This window comes from Labrus bergylta, chromosome 2 (assembly GCF_963930695.1).
Source record: "Labrus bergylta chromosome 2, fLabBer1.1, whole genome shotgun sequence".
In the NCBI taxonomy this organism is placed as follows: Eukaryota; Metazoa; Chordata; class Actinopteri; order Labriformes; family Labridae; genus Labrus; species Labrus bergylta.
In genome coordinates this window covers 23,542,997-23,558,341 of record NC_089196.1, presented here as the reverse complement: position 1 = coordinate 23,558,341, position 15,345 = coordinate 23,542,997, and the positions used below count along the sequence as shown (strand labels likewise).

Below are 15,345 nucleotides of genomic sequence, written 5' to 3'. Positions count from 1 at the left end.
AAGACACAAAGCATCTTGGGACATGTAGAGCAAGACAAGTAGAGTTTGATACAAAGCCGCCTTTGTCACTGCGGGCTGGTGGGTGGCTTGGTGTGAAGGATTTGAACGTGGTAACGCTTACATCAGAGCTCTCCAATATATTGATCCGGCCATGTAATCCCTCAAATGATAAAAGAAAGGGTTGGATGTACTCTGGGAGTGTTGTTTTGTTGGGTTTACATGATGTGGGAGGCAGGAACAGGGCTTTATGTAACTTGTCAGGGGAGCTTTGAGCTGCGTTCAAAAGTTTGGCCTGCTGCTGCAGTTGTCGGTTTGACGGAGACACGTGAGGCGAGGAAAGATGTTCAGAGAGCGTCTGATCACAGCAGCCCCTCGCACAAGTCAAAATGGGATGTTTAATTGCATTCCCACTCTCACGGAGTTGATAAATAAAGTCACAGCCTTCACCGGGAGAGCTCAATATGGGTGTGTGTGAGTGTGTGTGTACATGTCAGTGTGTGTACGTTCAAACAAAGAGCTTCCGTTCCCTCTGTGATTACAGCCCTGGTGCTGTAAGCCAGAACAGAGGAAATAAATTAGAATCACACGAAGAAAAGTCTTTCATGTCTGATACTTTGATAACTTAAAAAAAAAAAAAACAAGCAGGTTTTTCCACAAACTAGAATTAGTTGGCTTATAAGTCGGAGCTAACTGGGGACAACTTGTCAAAAATTCACACAATAAATGGAAGGTTTGCTCTTAAATAGGTTATATATAAAACAAGAAAAGGAATAATTTAATGAATTTCAAGAAGTGCATGTGTTGAAGTGGGATAAGCTGAACGTAGAAACTGGTGAGAAGCTGATTTGGCAGGTGTATTATCTTTCTAACAATCCAGAAACACTTGAATGTTGGAGCACAATTAACTGCAGGGCTTCTATGAGGCTTACAGACACCCCTCCTGTAGGAAATGTGAAACAAGATGCAGCTGCAGATACCATTTAAATCACACATTTCTTCTGCATCATATCCATCCCCAAAAGAAAGGTGAGGGAGAGAAACACTTTCACTTTTTCTGCAGCTATATGAGATGGAAAGTTGAGAAACCAAGGTTTGACTTTTTTCAATGTATTGATTTGTTGTACACTGTGACATTTCAAAAAGAACGGTGTTCAGTTTAGATGCAGGAAAGATACTTTTTAATAGCGCATCGATTGAAACAGACATTAAAAGACAGAGTCCACCTTAAAGCTGAGCTAGAATTCTCTAGAGAGAGAGAGAGAGAGAGAAAGAGAGAGAGAGAGAGAAGGAGCGAGAGAGAAAGCAGGACCGCTGAGTCAAAAATCATTGCCTAAAAGTCTGGAGTTAAAAACTGTACCTCTACTATCTCAGAGGTGCTGACCCTGACCTGAAACCTTTGACTTCTGTGGAAAGGGAGGGAGTAAGGTTGCAACTAATTATTTTCATCACTGATTCTTCCCCTGACAAAATCTTAACCAAAAATTATTAATTATTTCCCCAAAATCAGAAGTTATGTAAAGCATACCATCACAGATTCTTATTACCAAAATGAAGTATTTGAGCTAATCGTTGATTGGCTAAAAACAATCAACGTTAATTTATAGAAACAGGTGTAAACAGCAAACCTTCACATTCACAGATGTAGAACAAACTAGATTCTTCACTGATTCTTCCGGTTTGCGTTCAAATGATCAGTTGTTGCTGTCCGTTCCATTTGCCTGCACAGAACTGGGAAAAAGGTCTTTCGTCTACTCTGCTCCTTCTACATGGAACATGCTGCAAAAAGACTGGAAAATAACTGAACTGATTTCTTTGAATGCTTTTAAATCCAGGCTGAGGGCACTTGAGATGACCTCCTTTATTTGTAACTGTTTTTTATCATTTGAATTGCTAATTGATTTTTTTATAATTTTAATTGCTGTCTGTATGTTGTGAGTGTAACTGTGTAACTTTTGTTGCCTCTTGGCCACGATTCCTTTGAAAAAGAGGTTTTTAATTTCAATGAGACTTTCCTGGATAAATAAAGGTTAAATAAAAAAAAATAAAAAAATTAGCTTAAAGCGCCCCAGAATGAGTTTGTAACTTGTCACGAAATGTACTAAAATGACTCATGATGCCTCTTTATGAGCTTCAAAAGCAAACAAGACCATCAGCCAAAGATTGGTTGTTTCTATAAAGTTCTTCTTAATGCCTGAAACTGCTGACTGGGGTAGGTGTCAGGAGAAGTGATCAACAACACTCTGCCAAAAAAACATGTTTTTTCCAATTCCTACAGCATGAGTCTTGATAAGTGATACATTTGACATAAAAAAAAAAATACTACTTGTGCAGAACAAGATCAGCATAGGGAAAAGAGGCACCGCTCTGTCCACTGTGGGGCACCAACATTGACACAATCTCAAAATTCTTCTCAAAAAGGAGCTTTAAGCAATCATATCATTCCTGAAATTATAGTTGATTCATTTTATGTCAACCAATGTATGACCTGATGAATTGTTTCAGCCCTCAGGGGAAGTGGAGAATAATCTAAGTGTCGAAGTCAAACAAATTTGATGTCATTATCTATCGATGTTTTTATGTGTACCTATCAGGTGAATATCGGCAAAATCTGAGAAGAGGCTGTTTTTGCTTTGATTGAATATTTGAGGGCCACAGGAGGAACGTCAGAAAAATCTGTTTGTGATTCTGTCTCATAGCTGTATTTACTAAATTTTTCCCTTTTGCGATTTAAAGCTCAGACTACCTTTGCTTTATCAATTCTCATCAAGTCTGTCTGAAGCTATCCGCGAAACACTTCCTTTGAAGTCGGAGCGAGCATATGGAAGCTACATTAGCTTACAAGCTTCTTCCCTGTGCCTTTGCGGCCTGGCTCGTCCACAATAAATATTGAAATCTGCGTTGTCTGCTCTCGCAAGTGGATGTTCTGTATTATAAATGTCATCTTATCCTTGGTCTGCGGAGCAGCGGCTCGTTGCCACAGGACAGAGACACCAGCGCTGGCGAGGGATTTCAACTTTCAGACTCATCAAAGAGACATCAGAGTGTCTGCGTGCGTGTTTATGAATAAAAAAAGAAGGTGGGATAAAGAGGGCTAAAATGATAGCAGCAGAGGGACACAAAAGGGAAGAACAGAGAGCGAGCGCTCTGTTTTCACCATACGTTCAGTTTGCCCTGATAACAGAGCCGTCCTTTATATGACACACAGGGGCACGGCATCACTGAGTATCTTTGCATCTTTGCCTTTTTCCCTTTTGAAATGGTGCAGACATGTTAAACCTTCTCAAAGTATGTAAAATTAACCAGTCCACAAGGGGTAAGGAAGATAAATGGCACTCAGGGAGCCGTTTATGAGCCAAAAAGGAAGGCTTTACTGAGTGACATGACTGCAGCCACTGTCTGCTGAAGGCCCCTCAAACTTTCCTGTACGACATCTATACGGTGGCCTTAGTGATATCATTGATAGTGCTAAAAACAATAATTGTTTTTCCACCAAATGACAAACCATTACCATGAGACACAAGAACAGAGATTTTTAGTGATGCTAAAAAATATGACAGTCACTCATTTAAAACCTGATCATTCTCCCTCCATCAGGCAGTGAGTTTGTTGCTAAATGCCTTACTGATACTTTTCACCAAATATTTTGAAAAATGTCCCTGTTTTTACTTATCTCAAATGTATATGACATTTGTTATGTTTGCTAATAATGTAATTTGTTAGTGTTCGATTTATCTGCAGCCAACAGCTAACTTAGCTCTCCTTACCACTTTGTCTTAACATGTTGAATGTTTTATCACGTTCAATAGAAAGGTGAAATACAAAAGACAACAATTTTCTAAACAAACCCAAAATGCATGTTGACTTCATGGGTTCAAAATCCCTAAACACGTATATTAGCATATTCAGCACTGTGTAGCCCTATCAGAAATATGTGCTTAGGAGTGGGACAACGTATGGATGCAATATGTTGTTGTTTTTTACTGAAATCCTTCAACCACTGGTGCCAAATATTGATGTTTTAAATGACGCTCGCAACATATTTTCCTGCACAATTTGACTCACGGTGCCACTTATGGCATGAACGAGAGTAACTTGAAGAGAAGAGAATTTGCCAAAGTTGGAAGAAAGTGATGTATCACATGGTATTGTGAGTTACCCTGCAATCCCCACTACTGTATTTTTTTGTTGAAAAGTTTCCACTTTCCCTACTTTTAAGTAGAGCCCGACCGATTAATCGGACAGCTGATAATATTTATCAATATTAGCATATCCAGTGGCTATTGGTATTAGCTAGATTTATCACAGATATGCACCGATATTACTAGATTTATTCACCAGTCAAAAAGCATTTAATCATGAATTTCCTTGGACACTTCATTAAAACTAGCAGTTCTCTTTCTTCCTGCCACCAGCAGGGGGCACAATATGGATTACAACAAGCACTATCCCCCTCCAGAGTGTCAAGCGGTGATGCACATAAATACACAGCTACTCTTCAATTGAGCGACTATCTCGTCTTCATTATATATCTTTTCTATGAGTGTTTGAAAACAGCATTTGAGGGATCAACACAATAAATGTAATAAATATATCTCTACAGAACGAAGACAGATCTAAGACAGATATCGGCCGATATAGCAGTATCTTTTTTTTGTCCTCTCAATATCGATAGCAGTATCGGCCCAGCAAATCTCATACCAGTCAGGCCCTAATTTTAAGGGAGCTACATGTTGTCTTTCGTGTTGATTGTACACCAGAAACAAACATCTTCAACTGCGAAACCGAATAATTTAAACTTCATTTTGATCATTTTCATTCCTGTGCTTCACATTTAGTCCTCTTTTATCTCAGCTGTAAGCAGCACAGATACAATCAGGGAGAACTTTCATAACGTCTGTAAAATCTAAGGAGATGTGTTGCTGCTGCAAACTCTATCAGCTAAGACAGGAAGCTGCAGTTAGCGGGCAGAGAGCCATGTGTTGTTGTTTTTTTACTTCCTTATTTTCGTGCACAGCCTTATCCCACAAAGACCAAACCTCAGCAGACAAAACACCTCAGAATTAAAATGAGTAGATTGTGCTTGTCTATTTCAAGGCCTGTGCAGTTGGAGGAAATTAAATCCGGTTATCTGCAGCCTGCATAGCGTGCTTAGCTAAAAAAACGCTATTAAAACAGAGATAAAAGCCCTGATTCTTGGTACTTTTTGTGTGTGTTGATGAATAGGAAACTCTGCTCACCATTAATAACTGCAACTGGATGCCTGAGGTTAAGAGGCAGCCGGAGCACACCACTATTATTACCTCGACAATACTGCCATTAATTCATAGGGCAGGAGTTCCACACTGAATAGCTGGGGAATTTTACACGAACCCCCCACTCTCCTCCACATGTTTTCTCTTTGTTGTCACCTCCCCCACCCTTTCCACTTCACCTTCATCCTCTCCTACTGTCATCTCTCGGCTGTCAACCTCCAGTTTTTCTCGTCTTCTTTTTCTCTACTCTCCGTCCTTCCTATCACCTTCTCCTGCATCCTCGCGCTTTTACTTCTACCCAGTGCTCAAATCCAGTTTCTTATCTAACTTTATTTCCCGTCAGACAGCAGATCACTTAAGTCTTTTTCTGTCTCAGCAGCTCCTCTTTCAGAATAATAAACACGATATGCAACAGGTTTCATACTGTAGCCCATGCTGAAGGAGGCTTCTTATGAGGATGAACTAGAGATCTGACTCTTGATGCATCGAGAGGTAGACGTGAGGACATTTACCTGTGTGAATATTTGCTGCTTCCTCAGTACAGCAACTTTCCACGGAAAAACAGCTCAGGAGAAAGGCTAGAGGGGCGCTACACAAACTACCTCATGGAAGCCAATTATCGCCATATCAATAAATGTAGTGAGTCCAAACTATTTTTGAGGCACAGTGGGAAATATTAAGAAATACATCCTGAAGCAAATTCATATTTTAGGGTCAAATTAAACAAAACAAAAAAATGAAACAAGTGTTTATCTGTTACTGACACTGTGTTACACCCAAAAAACAGATCACTCATTTCTCCATTTCTCAAAATCCACACATGTTTGGTGAAGGAGATGTAACGCTCCCTTGCACTCCTCCTCTCCTCCCCTCCCCTCCTTCTCCCCTCCTCCTCGGGGAGAGTGCTAATGAAGCAGGAGGCTGGTCAGATGGGAAAGTCTCTGACTCTCCACTTGGGTTCCAAGCAATCAATAATATACAGACGGCCACCCTCGCTTCCCTTTCCTTCTCTTTCATTTTCTGTCCCTTATCCCCTTCATCTTCATTATTTTACTCCCTCTGTAGCTCTGTTTTATTTGTTTCCACCTCCTCTCTCCTCTCCCTCTGACTGACCCCTCTCACCTTTAACCCTCTAATTATTTCCTCTGTGCATGTTGTACCTTTCCTTCGTTAGCTGTGATATTGTTTGAAATCTGTGTTTCAATTAGTAGGAAACTTGCATAGTTTCATCTCTATTTGCAACTGATTCACATCTCAGTGTTTTGACATTGCAGAAGTTGCAGGAGGAATTCTCAAAGAGTCTGAAAGAAAACAAGCTTGCTGTCAGGAAACTCCAATCAGAAAACACTGATGGAAATTTAAAAAAAAAAAAAAGCAATGCACTCTCAGACTGCCTTAATACAAAGTTAAACGAGGTATCCTATCCATCTCTGAGATACTTCACCGCCCCTGAGGGAAGCTTTCCAACCTGTGAGACAACAGTGCCCCCTGCAGCACGGCAGAGCAGGTGCACATCAGCAAAGCTCAGTGAAGTTGATCCCCCAACACTTTCAACCAGCCTTGTTTTAGCCCACCAGCTATCTCCTCCCACAAGGGGAATTGTGTAAGTGGATTTAAATAAATTAATGCCTCTTTTGCTTGCCTAGGGAGCACACAGCAGAAAATAGTCCATAACAAAAAAGAAATTCGACTGCTATCGCATTCACAAAGATAAAGAAAAACATATATTTTCTCTAGCTATCGCCTATAGGCCCACATTTAAAGAAGAAGCAATTTGAATATGTCATGCCTAATTCCACGTTTAGGCTGAGCCGGCATTCTCCAGGGACTGAATACAAAGCAGCATGCAAGAAAGACACTTGACTAGTCAGCTGGAACAACCCTATCCTGGCTCCAAGTATAATCAGTCCCACCATTTTGAGACAAAACTGCTTTTAAAGACACCAACGCCTGACGGCCATAGCTGAGGAGTGTCTGCATCCGTTACCAAAGAAAAGCTGTCCTTTTGTAGCGTTTAAAATCTGTAGAATATTTGTCATATATTTGTCAAAACATCGACAACGCGTGGATATTCCTAGGTCACTCAGAATGTATTCAGATTTTAGAGTTATTCGAAGAATCAAAACATTAAGTCTGGTTGAAATATTTCAAATTAATTGCACACTTCAAAGGTTGGGAATCGTTTAATTTGAAATAAGAAACTGCCTTTTGAGTTCCTCAGTCCTTTTTGTTACTGCGGCAGAGTGATCCTTCTCCCAGCGGAGGGGGAAAGAAATGAGTGAGGGAGGCTCATGAGATCTTGGCTATTAGAGTAACTACAGAGCATTAGCTAATTGGGAACCAAACAAACCCTGCTGAATGCAAATGAATGGGAAACAGGAAACACTAGAGCGGAAAATCTTAAGTAAGAAGCATATTTGCATCTTGGATCAGAGTGCATTTCCTCACACTTTTTATTTAGGTCTCATTAAGATGCTGCACCAAAACCCTCATCTCACACTTCAATTTGTTAAGATGATGCTAGTATCTATTGTCATTGACGGAGCATTAATAATCAAAACTGATGACCTCAATAAGGCAAAATAATTGTAAACAAAGCCTTGATACTGTGAATGAACGCGTGCAGCTCACTGGAAGTTACAATCCTGACCGATTCTTGCCACAGACTGTCTCAGGAGGACAAGGAGACCCTGGAGGTTTCAGATAACAAGCTCCCTGATCTCTGGTCTTTACACTACAGTTACTCTGCAGCCAGATGTACGCCTGTACCTCTGGGTCAAAACAGGACCAGCGGGATTACGGTCTAGCAGAAAACAAAGAGGGACGACCTGGAGATGCTTCTCATTTGACGTAAACACGGGCAGTTTTCACAATTACAGTTAAAAATGAGGGTTCGCTTTCCTGTTAGTGTGTTTTGAAATCGGACAGTGAAGCAGATGTATGAATAATGGCGGACTAGACTGTGTGGAGTTCTGTGTGTGTGTGTGTGTGTGTGTTTGAGTGTGTCAGTTCACACCTCAGAGTCTTCTTTGCGGAGTCCCAGTTGGAGGACGGCACTGGGAGACTTGAGTCTGGCTTGGCTGGACTGGGCCATCTGCAGGTTTAACTGCCAGCCGACATACTCCAGCTGAAACACACAAACAGAGCAGGTCTTTCTCTGATACTAACATAGGTGTGAGAAAAGCTCACACTCCAGTTTAATAAAGGCCCCAGACACAGTTTCAAAGACTTGATGAACACTCGAGGGAATGACTGTTCCCACACACTAAAAGTGGAAGAAGTGCTGTTTTTTTTTTTTTAGAAGAAGAATTTCTGTGTATCAGGATGTTTTGTTGGTCTGTATTCTGTGAAAAAACATTTCAGTTTGCCCTGTTTGTAAATGAGACACAATCTCATGTCAGCTTACCTTTATTTCTGTTGTAATCAATTGACCAAAATCCCCCAAATCCTCATGCTCTATTTAATGTAAGAGAACGAAAGGCAGCAAAACAACATGATTAAAAAATCAAATGTTGTTTTTCTTCTTGAAAAAGTTTTAAAGATAAATTACTCTAAACACTCACACATTATTTTTGTTTAAAGACTAAAGCCCCGTTTCCACAATGTGGTCCCGGTTTGGTTCCTTTCAGTTTGGTACGGTAAACCCGGATCTGGTAAGCTGAGCAGAGCCGGTTGGCGATAGTTGTGTCTGCTACGTTCTAGCGTTATATCATAGCAGTGCGACACAGTGTAGCCCGCTGATAAGTTCAATGAAGAAGAAGAACATGACACAGTAAACAAAGGGCAACAACAGGAGGACGTCAAGCAGAGGTCTGCACCTCCGAGGTCGTTGATGGGGTCGTGCTACGTGCTGATATTAGTCACAAAATACCAAAACAGCTTTGACATTACCCACTCTCTAATGGTGAACGGACGATTGATTTGCTCTAAAAGAAAATTCAGATATGGACTGCTTATTTATCGTTACTTCTTCCTTTCGTACATTTTTGGTTTGATTTTATAAAAAAAAGATTTTAAACACAAAAAAAAATTAAATCAAACTTTCTTTAAAGGAGCAATATGTAACTGTGACACCTAGCGTTTCAAATGGGTACTGCAGTCCAAATTCAAAACATTGGTGGGAGCTGTCGCCCCCGCCCCCTCCACCCTAGAGTCGATGTGCACGCAGGATGCCATGTCATGGACACTGAAGCCTCAGTGTTTAACCAGCTGTGCAGCGGTTTTGAAACCTTTCTGCGCTCTAACCTCTCTCCATTTTCAAAAAGCAACTCCAATATTGATCCTAGTTTGACCATGTTTCTGCTCGTGGAGCTTATTAGAAAAGTGCAGAGGCGTTTTAGGTTGGGTAGAATGAGTTATATCTGAACCAGTTCACCTGCCCGCTTCCGTCGCTGCAACACCTGTTGGTTTGCTGATGCCTGACAAACTGAGGGGCGTCCAAAACGGCCGTGTTGGTCGGAATCCAAACTTAGAAGGAGGACATACTACCTGCTGCATTGTTGACAGAGAAGCCAGCACTTCATCATAACATGTTTCCTTAATGTCTGATGATACAGGAAGTTAATTTTATGATTCAATTCAGTAGATATCTTACATATTGCTCCTTTAAAATGGAGTGTGCACAGTCTATTAACGACTTGTTTGGTGACCATGTACGAACCAGATGAACCTATAAGCAACATGACATGAATTATGATTACAGTCACGGCCGTAGACATGAAGATTTACGGCTGTAAAACTTTGCTTAATCTCCCAAAAAGTTTTAGTTACTTTGCCTCAGAGCTGCAGGTGGCCAGACTATTACTCTCAGTCTCGGTCCGCTGTAGCAGTGTGATAGATTAGCAGCACTGAGTCAAGGCAGGGCAGTTAAGTGTTTTATGATGCGGAGAGAGGCCGTAATAATAAACCATGTGTGACTTATCGGGTCTGGGTGCTTCCACAGCATCAGAGGACAGGTGTGAGGAGGCTGAGGGCTGGCCAGCATTACTCACAACTGAAACAACATCCACATTAGCATGAATAAACATCGCAACTCTATGATGTGTCAGAATGAATCAACTGAAATCAATCTATCAATACAATTTATTGACTGACTTTAATTTAAATGCTGTTTTCATTCATACAAATATTACAGCAGCCTCGTCAATGTATTTTCTCCATGTCTATATTTGATCTAGATTTTCTGCTCCATCACTTGTTCATATGTTGCGCTATGTGTTTTTGTTGTGTTGCATTTGTAACAAGCAAATTTAGCAAAGATGAAAAGCTCGTTAAAGAGGCTTACGTCTTACTAGTGTTCTGAGTAATTGTAACCCACTTCAACATGTTCATAAGAAAACATGCAAGTTACAAGGAGTTTAAGTGTGACTTTAATTTAGCCCAAAGTCACAGCAGTCACAGGGGTTGTCTCGAGGATCAATGGCCGCCCCGACCTTCAGCTGCTGGCAATAAATCCTTTGGAGGGAGAAATATCATCGACCAAGGTAGGTGAGCTTTCTAAATGTATGGCTGCAGCAACTGTTCCATCATAATATGACTGATGCATACATGCTGCCTTCTTATTCTCTGTTAGATCTTAATTCCCCTGACTTTAAAAAGGAACACTGTTTTGAAGTGTCACTGTCTAATCAAAGAGAGAAACACCTTTTAAATTAATTTGACAACTTGTGTGATCTGTGAAAGCACTCTTTGTAATATACACAGCCCAGATAAATCCATACAAACGCAGGCAAGTCTTAATACGGATTGTTTTTATATTTAATTTAGTGTCAAATGTCTATAACGCCTCGCTGAACGTCACTTAAAACAGTGTAATAGCAGGCTGCCATAGTAACTCAGTGGATTCATCTCACATGATTTTAAGGCTTAAAATGTCTTGGCTGTAAAACAGTCAGTGACAGGGAGCCACAGGGACCTTACACTTGTTTATGAGCCTTACCTTCTTCGGGGCAAAAATATTGTTCTTTAGTTTCTCCACCAGCTCAGGTCCAGTAGCGGCCCAGGTTTGAGAGAACATCTCAGCCTTGTCCGGGTTAAGATGAACCGCCTCCAGCTGCTGCTGCAGAGCGACCGGCTTCACATTATGATACACAGCCTGACGAGGGGAGGAGACAAAGGGTAGAGTAGTATCAGTGTAATAAATGTTACCATTCACCAAGTTTTCCAGCATTAAAAGAACACTGTTACAGTCCTGTTCATTTTTACCAACAACACCCAACTCATCACTGCGACAATACAACGATTTGTAAAACAACAGTGACCCCAGCTGGTGAAATGTGCTCATAACATGATCCGCATGAACGTCTCAGAAATCAGACCACTCATTTCTACATGTAGTACTTTGTTAGAGTGGAGCTCTTTATAGATTTCTCGAAAGAAAATCTGACCTTAAGCAGCATCTATATTTAGTACTATCTTTCCCTTAACATGGCAGAGGACCAAACAACACATTGAGAATGTAAACAGATTCGAGATTCAAGATTCTCTTTATTGTCTCATAAAGTGAGAAATGTCTCTTGGCATTTATTGACAATGGAAAAAAAATGTTAGTTGCAGCCCTTAAGGCATGCAAATAAATTATCTTTGGAGGCACCTGCACTACAACTGTAATAATAAAAAAAAAACCTCAAGGATACAAATAAAATGTACAACTGGGTCAGAGAGAGTCATCATATTTCTCCTGTTAACATCCAAGGCAATGATAATCCTCATACAGCCGTATTTACTTGGTCTCCTTAATAACATTTAAAATGTATATATAGTCTAATATTCTTTAAAAAAACAAAATAAAAAAAAGAAATACAAGTTATTTATACTAAACAGAAACCTTGATAAATCGGCACCCTGTAAAAAAAAAAATCATGTAACTCCTAAAAATAAAAAGTGGCCTCTACTCACCTGCTCTAGAATGAAGGCGGTCGTTTCCAGGACTAGATCGAGAGCCTGTTTGTCCAGTGAGAGAGCAGTCTGAAGCTTTTGCTCCTCGTCTTCACTGAAGGTCCGCTCTCCCTTTGAAGAAAGAGGTCACAGATGATGTGGGTTTGAAGGGCCAACACAAAATAAACATATCACTTCATTATATGTAATCAATGTGCATGCACTGTTACGACAGCAAAAAATGACAAATTTCACCACTAACATCAACAAGGGCTCCTTTGTTGTTAGTATTGTTTTAAGCCTTAAATTATTGGCATTAATAGATTACCTTAGGGATTGCCTTCGTACATTTGCTGTGTTTCCTTCATGTTTTATTATTTGACCTGATCAAATTAAATTTCTCCTTGAAGTTAAAAGAAAAAACAAATCTGACATGCCAGTTGTTCTCGGAACTAAAGACTGACACCTCGTTAAAGCATGCTATGCAAAACCCAGGATGATCATCAGTGCCAGGCATGTGTGTGCATTCATTAGAGCCGAGTCTGACTGATGCTCCAGTAACTCATTATGCATGCCGCTCTCTCGAGCACTCCAACTTTGCGGCAGAAGCCTCAAAAAGCCTCTTGTCTTTTGCACGGATAACACTGTAGAGTCTCTGTACCTTCAGGTGAAGCTTCTGTATGATGCGGGAGATCAGTCTGGAGAACTTGTTCACATCAATCGCATTGATGAAAGTCACCGCCTCTTTTATGCTGTCAGGAGAAGAATCGAGAATGTTGATGATGGTAGCGTAGCAATAACTCAAATATTTTTTAGTAGAGAAACAGATTCAGATTTCAGAGAATTTCAAAAGGAGTCACGGAAAGTGACTACAAGCACAAATTATTAATCGACACATGACATATGACATAGTACCGCTTGTTTTGACAACATCATAAGAGATTTTTCATCAATTGTTTAGAGTAGGTTCCACAGGATAAATAATGGCACAAACAAAACTTTGCAGAGTGCATTGCAACTAAAATGAGGTTCTGCATAAATAAATATTTATGACATGAGAATTAAGAATAGAACACACAGAGGGACAAACCAGTGATTGCCAAGTAATTTCTCAGTATGCTAAGGATGGCAAAATTGTTGATACTTGGGCACTTTCCGATACCAGGTGTTTTAAAACGATACAGTCTCAGTTGCTTATAGAAAAGTAAAAAAAGATTCATATTTAACCAAAAGCTGGGGCGCTGGTGGCGCAGTGGTTAGTGCACGTGCCCCATGTATGGAGGCTACAGTCCTCCAAGCGGGCGGCCCAAGTTCAAATCCAGCCTGTGGCTCCTTTCCCACATGTCACTCCCCACTCTCTCTCCCTGATCTCCGACTCTATCCACTGTCCTATCTCATAAAAATTAAAGGCACAAAAAGCCCAAAAATAAATATTTTAAAAAATATATATATATATTTAACCAAAAGCGGCACGCAAAGGAGAATTGGCGCAGACTAAACAGACCAAATTTGACGTATTTGTGCTTTTTAGACAGAGCGCAAAGTGTGCCTGCATTTTCTGTTCACTAAAAGGAAGAAATGAACCGATATTGGGTGCCTAGGACTTGTGTTTGTGTCGCAGTGGTGTCGAAAACAAGTTATTCTCGATTAATGCTCAAATTAAATAAAAGTATAAAAATACAGGTACAGGTACAAATAAAGTAACCTGAACGTGAACCTGAACACTATTATATAGACTTCTTCTTGACTACTAGTATTGCTTTTCTAATTTGAGCCAGCTTTATACAGACTCAAAAATCACTATTTTCCAGTCAGTTATATTATATGTATCGCAAATAGTTTAATTTCTGTATAGGCAAAGAACTTGCAACTTCAATACATCACAAGCTTCAGTGTTATGATGGTGAATTGTTTTGTTTCAGTGAGTTTTCTATTCTAATGATTCCGTTTTTCCTTCTGTCATGATGTTTTTGATGTTGTGTGTGAAGCACTATGAATTGCCTTGTTGCTGAAATGTGCTGTATAAAATAAACTTGCCTTATCCTCCAGCAGTGTAAAAGAATAAACAGCAGACTGTCTTTATCTCACAGTTTGACTGAAGCACTAAGGTCAAGCTCATCTACTCTCACGAAACATGCTTCACATTAAAACTTATTTTATAAATAATAAAAATCACTTTATTAGATCCTAGGATAACAGTCAGTATAAAATAGCTTCCCATACATTTAGAAAATACTGACTTTAATGAAGACAGTAGTAACATAAGCAAACCCAAAGCCAGCGTAACGTTAGTGTTAAATAATGAATCACAATATCGACTCTTTGTCTCTTGAAAATGAAGAAAAACCTGCCCACCTTTGTGTTTCTTTAATTATAGAAGTCATTGTTGCTTTCTGTAAATGAAAAATGAAGACCTGAGAGTCTCAAAGCACCAGCGGCATCTTCTCTGTTTTCATTTCTACTTCCTGTTGTCACGCGCAGAGAGTCATGTGACACTCGAGCGTGCGCAGTGGAGAGACAGAAAGAAAAGGTTTAAAGTATTACATTAATTTTAAAATCTAAATCTAGCACAACAATAGACTGTAAGTGCAACTTTCTCAACAGTAATATAACGTTATAGAAGCTCAGGACACATCTCAGTTTAGCGCGTACTTTGCGTAAAAGCTGCGCACAGTGAAAGAGTCACTACGGCATACGCAATGGACAAACAGAGCAGACAACTAAAGCGGAGAACCAGCTGCGTGGTCTCTGTTTAAGACAGTGTTTCATTATTTTTTCGGGTTGATGTAATCTGCTGCTGTAGAATTTAATAATTATTCAATCCATGCTAATTGGTTTCTCACTGTCTGATAATAAGAAAGAGAAACCACGCTGAAAGCAGAATGAAGAAGTTTCCTTATGAATGACAAAACTACACTGAAGATGATCTGTTATGAGTACATTTCTGGCAATAAAGATTGAAGTGTTTTAGTATTATGAACACATTTTAGAGACCATCCAATCTAAAAGTATTCATGCAATAAATGTGTCCATCTTAGAATATTATTTTAATGTATCACTGTAATTTGCAACAATGCATTTCAGTTTTATGCTTCATACATTAAAAGATAAACTTTATGTGCTGTAGCCTACTTAAATCTAGAGAAATGCATCATTGTCTATAAAATGAGCATAAGTCCAACACTAAGCTTGGTAAGAAAAAACCTCATTATAAACG

General features: G+C 39.8%; 1 protein-coding gene across 1 annotated transcript in view; it reads right to left on the bottom strand.

Annotated features, from left to right (window-relative positions):
* commd10 (COMM domain containing 10) overlaps positions 1 to 14,642 on the bottom strand; it is a 62,986-nt gene extending 48,344 nt beyond the window's left edge. Inside the window, exons 1-5 of the mRNA XM_020630517.3 lie at positions 14,484 to 14,642; positions 12,790 to 12,880; positions 12,150 to 12,260; positions 11,191 to 11,346; positions 8,269 to 8,379 (exon numbers count right to left, since the gene is read on the bottom strand). Of these exons, the coding sequence (XP_020486173.1) occupies positions 8,269 to 8,379; positions 11,191 to 11,346; positions 12,150 to 12,260; positions 12,790 to 12,880; positions 14,484 to 14,512 (498 nt within the window). The 5' untranslated portion in view covers positions 14,513 to 14,642. The remainder of the gene's footprint in view (positions 1 to 8,268; positions 8,380 to 11,190; positions 11,347 to 12,149; positions 12,261 to 12,789; positions 12,881 to 14,483) is intronic.
* Between the last annotated feature and the right edge of the window lie 703 nt (positions 14,643 to 15,345).